Source organism: Panthera uncia, chromosome A2 (assembly GCF_023721935.1).
Source record: "Panthera uncia isolate 11264 chromosome A2, Puncia_PCG_1.0, whole genome shotgun sequence".
NCBI classification, from domain to species: Eukaryota; Metazoa; Chordata; class Mammalia; order Carnivora; family Felidae; genus Panthera; species Panthera uncia.
The window spans coordinates 58,116,303-58,124,832 of NC_064816.1; the positions used below are offsets into that span (position 1 = coordinate 58,116,303).

General features: G+C 62.3%; 1 protein-coding gene across 1 annotated transcript in view; it reads right to left on the minus strand.

Moving 5' to 3' along the window:
• Positions 1 to 8,530, minus strand: part of GCK (glucokinase) — a 12,840-nt gene continuing 4,310 nt past the window's right edge. Inside the window, exons 2-10 of the mRNA XM_049641164.1 lie at positions 8,334 to 8,496; positions 7,658 to 7,812; positions 6,599 to 6,718; positions 5,545 to 5,640; positions 5,314 to 5,413; positions 3,191 to 3,374; positions 2,165 to 2,320; positions 1,409 to 1,642; positions 1 to 1,135 (exon numbers count right to left, since the gene is read on the minus strand). Of these exons, the coding sequence (XP_049497121.1) occupies positions 991 to 1,135; positions 1,409 to 1,642; positions 2,165 to 2,320; positions 3,191 to 3,374; positions 5,314 to 5,413; positions 5,545 to 5,640; positions 6,599 to 6,718; positions 7,658 to 7,812; positions 8,334 to 8,496 (1,353 nt within the window). The 3' untranslated portion in view covers positions 1 to 990. The remainder of the gene's footprint in view (positions 1,136 to 1,408; positions 1,643 to 2,164; positions 2,321 to 3,190; positions 3,375 to 5,313; positions 5,414 to 5,544; positions 5,641 to 6,598; positions 6,719 to 7,657; positions 7,813 to 8,333; positions 8,497 to 8,530) is intronic.

The following is an 8,530-nucleotide window of genomic DNA, read 5'->3' on the forward strand; positions in this document are numbered from 1 at the left end:
CATGTTCTAAATTTTTACAACTTTTATTTAAAAAACCACACAGTCCCAGGTTGGGCATGAGAGGTTGGTGTGGCACATGGAGGTCTGGTGGGAAGAGGGAGGCCTGGGGTCCCTGGGTGCTGAGTGCTGCCTGAGGTTTCTCTCCAGGCCAGCCCCATGGGAGCTGAAGACTCCATCACAGGGGTGCTCCCAGGCCTGCCGGTGGGTGGGAGTGTGGGGGGCTCCTCTTCCTCCTGGGTCCCTCTGGGCAGGGGCTGTAGGGGCTCTGTGTCTTGCACTGTGAGGGTGCATCCCAAAACCACAAACCACTGGTGGATGGCAGTAAGGCAGCACAAAAGCCACCATCTCCAGGCCTCAGGGACAAGCTGCCTCCACTGTGGAACCAGTCCTGGAGCCTGTCCTCTCCCACTTCCCAACCCCCACCAGGCAGGAAAACAGCCAGGCCCGGGTGGCTGGCAGCCTGGGACCCCTGTGGAACCCGGGTCTAGGTCCATCCAGGTCAGCAGGGCTGCATTCCCAGTGGGCTGAGTCCCCATGCCACCGCAGGGTCCAGAGCAGGGCCCACGGGAGGCTGACATGGCCAAAGGCGCCAAGAGGCAGGCAGTGCAGAAATGCAGCAAAGTCCTGAGTGAGCAGCTCCCCTCTGTGTGGGTCCTTGATTCCAGCAGGATAGGTGGGGGGTTTGGGGGTGGGGGTGGTCTCCATTCCTGCTCATCTCAGCTCCCAACCCAGTCAGGGTTGGTGGCTGTCCCACCAACTGCCTCTGAGGCAAGAGGCCTGCCCTGGGCGCTGCAATTCCCCGCCCCCTCCTCCCCGCGGGCCTTTCCGCATCTTCCAGGGTCACCACGGGGATAGGAGGCGAGGCGTCCAGGTCCTTACAACGAAGAGACCTCCTCACTGGGCCAGGCTGGGGGGCTCCTGTGGGGAGCGAGTCCCCAGGAGCCCAGGTCCAGCGAGCCCTGCCTCCTCCTTGCCTCGTGGCCTCTGTCGTCACTGGCCCAGCATGCAGGCCTTCTTACAGGCCACCGCGGACACCAGGGCGGCGCCTCGGCCGCTGCCTTCCTCCGACTCGATGAAGGTGATCTCGCAGCTGGGCGTCAGCCTGCGCACGATGGCGTGGAACCTCTCCTTGAAGCTGAGCAGGGGAAGCAGGGCTGGCGCCCCCTGTCTTTGCATTCCCGAAACGCCGCCCCCCCCACCCCGCCTCTTCAGAGCAGCTCAGCTTCAGGGTGCGTGCAGCACGCGGAGGGGGTAAGCCTAGGGGACCCTCCCTCCTCCTCGTCTGGGAGACGAGGAGATAACCCTTGAGTCCCGGGATAGCTCGTTTCCGCTTGCATCGCGCCCTCAGGACGCGCACCCAGGAGGGCCGCTGGGGCCCGACGGGAAGGGCGGACGTGCGCGCGCTCACCTGGGGTGCAGTTTGTACACAGAGCCGTCCACGCCCACGGTGATGCGCATCACGTCCTCGCTGCGGCTCTCGCGCATGCGGTTGATGACGCCCGCCAGTCCCGCGGCGCACATGTGCGCGGCGCGTGTGGACACGCTCTCGCAGGCGCGGCGCACGATGTCGCAGTCGGTGGCTGAGGGCCTCAGCCCCAGAGTGCTCAGGATGTTGTAGATCTGCTTGCGGTCGCCCGAGTCGCTGCGGGGCAGGGGCGGCCGGAGGGGAGGGCGTCGCAGGAGGGTCGCTCGGCCCCGGGCCGGCCCAACCCCGACCCCGGCGGCGGCGGCCTCTACCCCTCCCCTGCCCACCTCACCCAGGCAAAGCGCTTGGGGCTCGGGCTCCGGAGAGGAGCGGGTCCGATTCCATCAGGGACCAGCAGTAAGCTGGTCACTGCGCCTCTCTCTAAGCCCAGGGTCTCCGCTCTAACCTTGGATACACAGGCGCGCCTCGGGGCTGTTGCGTGGATCAAGTGAGACGACGTCCACGGCGGTGCGGAGCCACAGAGGGGGCGCGTGGGTCGCATCAGCTGCCCAGGAGCGGGCTCCACTGCGCTCCCGCTCCCAGACCTCGCCCCCTGCGCCCCGCCCCGAGCCCCCTGCGCTCCTTGCGCCCCGCCCCTGGAATCCTGCCCCTAGCCCCCTGCTCCCCGCCCCCTGGAGCCCCGAGCCCCCTGCGCCCCGCTCCCTGGATGCCGCCCCGAGCCCTTCGCGCCCCGCGCACCTCTCCACCTGCGACACGAAGCGCGTCTCGAAGGCGCCGCGCGTGCGCAGCTGCTCCGAGGCCTCCCCGCGGAAGAGCAGGTTCTCGTCCACGAGCTTCAGCAGCACGAGCCGCACCAGCTCGCCCATGTACTTGCCGCCGATGAGCTTCTCGTATCTGCACGAAGGGCGGCCGGGTCATCTCCCGCAGCCGGGGGCGGGGGGGGGGAGAGGGTGCGGTGCTCAGCTGCCCCAGGGAGGTCCCCACGCGCAGCCACGAGGAGGGCCAGGTGGGGCACTTGACACTGCGTGCAAGTCCGGGTTCCTACCTGTTCCCTCATTTATCAACCTGGGTTTGGAGCCTCTGCACCCTGCCCCTCGGTCCAGCCCCTCTGAGGCCCAGGCATCGTCCCACGCTCACCGCCCAGTACCGGTGTGGTTACAGAAACTCGGGCGCGGAGGGACTGGTGACCCGCCTGGGGCCTCGGCCACCGCTGGCGGCCCTGGGCCCTGTGCCCTGGTATGCGCAGAGCTGGCGCCTACGTGCTCCGCATTTGTGAGCCCGCGTATTTTCATCGGTAAGTACACTGGGTACGACTGACAGAGCGGAGGTCATGAGGGCCAGAGACGAAGCTCAAGAATTAGGAGAGCAACGACTCAGGCTCTGTGCGGCCGGTTTAGAGCTGTCCAGGCTACACCGCAGCCTTCTGCGAAACCCTACTGTGCATCCTGTGAACGTGAACAGAGGTCTACTCTGGGGAACTCTGGGCTGAACCCGTTGCTTGGGGGTCTCAGAGCCGCCCTATGCCGGTGGTCACCTGCCGGCCGGGGGAGAGCCCGGCTCATCCGCTCACAGCCGCTCTTTCTGCGGACTAACCCTTCACATCTTACTGTTACGGGTTCACAGGGTGCGTGTGAGCCGAAGGAGAGAGGAGCCAGCTGGCGAAGGGATGGTCGGTTTGATTCCCCCCACCGCCCCCCGAGTTGTTTAAAAACAAGCCCGGCATCTGCCTGCAGGGGCAGGACGAGGGGGAGGGGTAGTCCTTACAGCTGCTGCCCAGGGTTCAGGGAGTTCTCGTCCACCACGCGGTCATACTCCAGCAGGAACTCGTCCAGCTCTCCGGAGTCCCCGAAGGCGCCCCACTCGGTGTTGACGCACATGCGGCCCTCGTCCCCTTCCACCAGCTCCACGTTGTGCATCTCCTCCATGTAGCAGGCATTGCAGCCTGTTCCTGTGGGGGGCGCGGGGTCAGGCCCCCCCCCCCCGGAACCCGCCTCTCCACCCCCACCCTGCAGGAAGCCCCCTGTGGCCGGGTGTTCCGGGAGCCCTCCGCACCCGCCACTGCATTGCACGCCTTAATGGAAAGGCGGCTCTCCCAGGCACTAGAAGACCTGGGTTTGCTGTGTGACATGGCACAAATGAGGCCACTTCTCTGGGCTTGTTCCCCTTCTTCAGGAAGGGATGGTGACATCTTCTCCTCCTATTACCCCGGGGACTTGGGAGGACTCCATGAAATGTGTCCAAGGACTCTGCCACCTAGAGGTGTGTGGGGTTATGGTTTTATTCTGTTTGTGCACCAGCCTTGCTTTTCGGTATTTTCCCTGCATGTGCTTGAGCTTCTCTGGGCCCTGTTTTCAGGGGCACTCAGAGGTGAGTAAGGCACAGCCTGGGCCCCAGGGAGCAGCACGTGGGTTACTGCACATGGCGCTGGTTCTGGGATTTGTAATTTGCAGAGTCCCTTGCAGAGTGAAAAGGTGGTGTCCTTTGGTGATAAATTATCAAGTTGCAAAATGGTTTCTGAGGGTGACTGTATGGGCGGCACGCCCCTAAAGCCATCAGGGACATCATCTTAAATGCTAGTTGGTGGAGCTGCCCAGGAGGAATGGGGGCCCAGTGATGCAGGCCCTTCCAGTTTTTTGTAGGAAAAAACCCAGAAACCCAGACTTTGATGTGCATTATCCCGATTTTTGGACTCTGGTAATTATCATAAACATATTTGTTTTGGTTTGGTTTTTAGAGAGAGAGCATATGAGTAGGGGAGGGGCAGAGGGGGAGAGAGAGAAAGAGAAAGAGAATATGTCCCAAGCAGGCCCCATGCTTAGTTCAGAGCCTGACGCCTCTGGGATCAGAGTTGAGGTTCAAGCAACTGAGCCCCCCAGGCACCCCACAAACATGCGTTTAAGCCCTGAGCAGAGTGTTTGCAGGGTGGTTGTGAGCACAGGCCCCCCTCTGCCGTCTGTGCTGGGCAGCAGCTGCAGGGCTCAGGCACCAAGCCGGGTGTCCTGGGGAACTGTGCCCCCACTCAGCTGCCCTGGGCAGCTCCGAAGGGGAGAGCCAGGACAGTGGGTTCCTGCAGCCTCTGTTCTGTTGGTGAACTCAGAGGCAGCTTGCCATCTGAAAGTCAAGAACGGAAGCAGAAGATGTGAGAAATAAAAAGAGGGACGAAGCGGTCAGGCTGCAGGTGAGGACGTGTGTATGGCTGGAAGTGGGTTCCTGGGGGCATAGACAAGCTGCAGGTCTGGCTCTGAAGGGCCCAGTGAAGCAAACAACTTTGCCACTGACTTTCTGGGGACCCAGAGCCTGGAGGCTGCAGGACACTCGAGTAGCCTGTGTGCCCAGTAGATAAGTAATCAAATGGGATTGATCCTCAGCAAACACTCCTGAGGCCTCAGGAACTTCTGGAAAGTCCTGAGGCCGGTGTGGAAGGCCCACTGGGCCAGAGCTGCCTCCACTCCCGGCACCGGCATTCACTTCGGGGGGGGACAGGCCGGCTGCTCTGGGCCACAGGAAGACCGTCCAGGAAGGGATGACATCACTTGTGCTAACCCTCGTCCACTTGGACAAATGTGTCCCGTTTGGTCGATTTGCCAGACAAGGTGGTGTGATTAAACCCTGATGAGCCCTGAAGATGTATAGCTGCTGTGCCGTGCAGTGCTGTGCATCAGCAGTGAGCACTGGCTGCACCCAGGACACCCCTGCATCTCCCCGAGACCACCCCAGACCCTGTCACCTCTGGGGTTTCTGCCTGGCACAGGGGCCCTGCTCTGACCATCACTGACTGCTCAGTCCTCAGGCCTGGAGACCAAGGCCAGCAGGGGTGCACAGCCTTGCTCTGTCTCTCGTGGAGGCCAAGGCCCCCAGACAGGGCAGGGCAGGGCATGGATCCTTACCCACAATCATGCCAACCTCACACCGGCGGTCTTCATAGTAGCAGGAGATCATCGTGGCCACAGTGTCATTCACCATCGCCACCACGTCCATTTCAAAGTCCTGCCAGGAGGCACAGAGGCAGCAGTGATGGGGCTGGTGTCCAGCCAGGTGAAGGATGCCCAGAAGGCCCTCCCTGGCATCCTGGCCTGAGGGGAGGGGGGTCCCAGGTCAGTCACGGAGAGCCACCTCACCCCTCTCCGTTTGATGGCATCACGTAGGAGCCCAACGATGTTGTTCCCTTCTGCTCCTGAGGCCTTGAAGCCCTTGGTCCAATTGAGGAGGATGCCCTGAGGGAAGACGTGAGGTCTTGTGGCTCCTGATGGACACTGGGGGCAGGGTGAGGATCTCCCACTGCACAGTGCAGGAAACAGGCTCCAAGCGGACCCATAAGTTTGAGAAGCGTTCTCTATGAGTATTTCCTATTTCTGCAAGGCTGGGTTCCAGCCACTGTGACAGTGTTTATACTGTCAAGCCCAGAGGCATCCTCCCAGAGTAGGGATGAGGTCCTGAGGAGAGCAGCCCCATATGGAGCTGGGGTTCATGTCCCCCAGGACGCCCCCTCAGGCATGAGAAGGTACCATCTGGCCCTTGGTGTGCTGTGGGGAGGGGGCTTGGGAGACCAGCATGGGATGCCGTTCCTGCCGGAGGTACTGAGCTGGCTTGTCTCTGAGAGGCTGTATGTGTGTGCAACATGTTTACACTTGATGTGTGCAACTTACATGTGTACACATGTAGTTGGTGTGTGTGCACCTGTTCAGGGCACACAGTTGATGGGTGTACGTATGTATGATGTACACACGTGTGTATGCACGTGTATAACCAACATGTGTTAGTGTGTACGTGTAATTGACCTGCGTGTATATGTGCGTGTATGGTTGATACGTACATGCGTACATAGCGTCTATAATGCACGTGTGTGTATACTTCACGTGTGTGCACGTAGGGGAAGCCTCAGCCCATTGTGGTGCTACACAGCTGTGCTGGTGTCTGGCGGTCTGTGTTTGAGCCCCAGCACCGCCTCCTGAGCCTGTCTCCTGATCTCTGATGGGTGATGGTGCTGCCGGCCTGTAGGGCGCTGGGGGACTAAGGCAGACAGCATCAGCCGTGTAACCAGTTCCCAGTCTCCCGAAAGGTAAGTGATGGAGCCACGGGTTGGACCAAGGCTTTTCCCCAAAGGGGGGCTACACGTGAAGGCACGGTGGGGTTCATGGGGGCCCTCCGCCCCTGGCCCTGCACCTGCCCCACCTTGTCGATGTCCTCATGCCTCACGGGGAAGGAGAAGGTGAAGCCCAAGGGCAGCTTCTTGTGCTTCATCTGGTGCTTGTCCAGGAAGTCGGAGATGCACTCAGAGATGTAGTCAAAGAGCTGGAGGACACACAGCAAACTGGCCGTTGACCATGGGAGAGCTGGCCGCGGGACCCCTGCTGCGGGACTCCTGCCCAAGGCCGTGCACTGTCAGCCTGTCCCTCCTGGCGGACCCAATGACATCCAGCCGCAGACTCTGGACAGAGGCACAGCCCTGGCCGTAATGCTGATTTCTGTCTCCACCACCCACTGGACTCCAGCCTGCCTGTGTGGGCCTGTCTGCAGCACTGGGTATTGCCCCCTGCTGGCAGCTGGGGCTGCAGGAGGCATCCACACCATCCCTGCTGCCTTGTTTCATGTCCAGTCCCACAGCATGCAGGGGTGTGGTGAGGCCCAGGCTGCCACGGGACTCCTGCCTTGAAACCCTCTGCCTCTGCCCACCTCCCCCAAGGGCTCATTGTACTTCTGCACCCTCTCCTGAGTCCCCCCACCATGGGCAGACGTGATGACTGCAATCACCCCACTTGATGTCCATGCTGGTGGAAGGTGATGGGGTGACACATAGGGAGACGGCAGAATGGGCTGTGTGCCCATTGGAGGGGCGTGTTCCCGCAGCTGCTGTCACATGTCTGGCCTTTCTGGAAAACTGGGCAGGAATGTGACCTGCTGGGGCCATGCCTGGTGGCCACTCAGCCCCCTCCCTGGGCCCTCTGAGGCCGAGTGGCTCTCCTGCCAATAGGTGCCCCTGCCCCTGGTGGACAGGCAGGCCGTCCTGCCAGGTCGAGGGAGTGCTGAGATCCCAGGCAGACTTGATCCCAGCCCCTGGCCCCCAGCTCCCCAGGCCCCTGACCCCCAGTCCCCTGGTCCCCATCCCCAGTCCTCTGGCCTCCCAGCCCCAGCGCCTTGGCCCCCAGCCCCACGGGCCCCTGGCCCCTGATGCCCAGCCCCCACCCTGGCCCCCCAGCCCCAGCCCCCCAGCCCCTGCCCCTCACTGCTCACCATCTCAGCAGTACCCGTCATGGCGTCCTCAGGGATGGAATACATCTGGTGCTTGGTCTTCACGCTCCACTGCCCCTCTTCGCCCTCCCCCACCTTCACCAGCATCACCCTGAAGTTGGTGCCGCCCAGGTCCAGGGAGAGGAAGTCCCCAACTTCTGCAGCCACAGGGAGAAGCACATCAGCCTCTGGGTGCCAGCCGGCAGGACCCCAAGACCAGGGAGGGAAGGAGAAGAGGGCAGGGTGGGGCTCAGAGGAGCTGGACAAGGGGCTGATGGCTCCAGGCATCTGGGGATCCCTAGAGTCAAAGGTGAGCTAGGGAAGTCAGTGGGAGTCCCCTGCCTCGGACCAAAGTCATGCCAAGCCCAGGGCCCAAGTGAAGGCCTAGTGAAGGGCCCAGACTCAGGATTGGGCTTGGGGTTCCCCCCACTGACCACAGAGAACCGGTTTCTTGTTATGAGATGACAAAAACAGTTTTCCTGAGGTGGGGGCAGGGGGCAGTTATCCTGAAGATGCAGGGCTGGGCTAGTGGAGCCGTCCTGGGCCTCTGGGGACAGTCCGAGCTGTCAGCACGTACTCTGGCTGCCTCTGCCCCCTGGGACCAGGGACAGCCGCCTCCAGGTGAGGAGCTACCAGCTCCCCAGTGGGTCCCGCCCCTGCCTGTCCCGGGCCTCGGTACCGGAGCCTTCCGGGGTGGAGCGCACGTAGGTGGGCAGCATCTTCACACTGGCCTCCTCGTGGGTCTCCAGCCGCAGGCCTCGCGCCATCTCCTTCTGCATCCGCCACATCACCTTCTTCAAGTCGGCCTCCTGCAGCTGGAAGTCGGCCAGGATCTGCTCTGCCTGCGGGGGTGGGGGTGAGAGCAGCTGGGGGGGG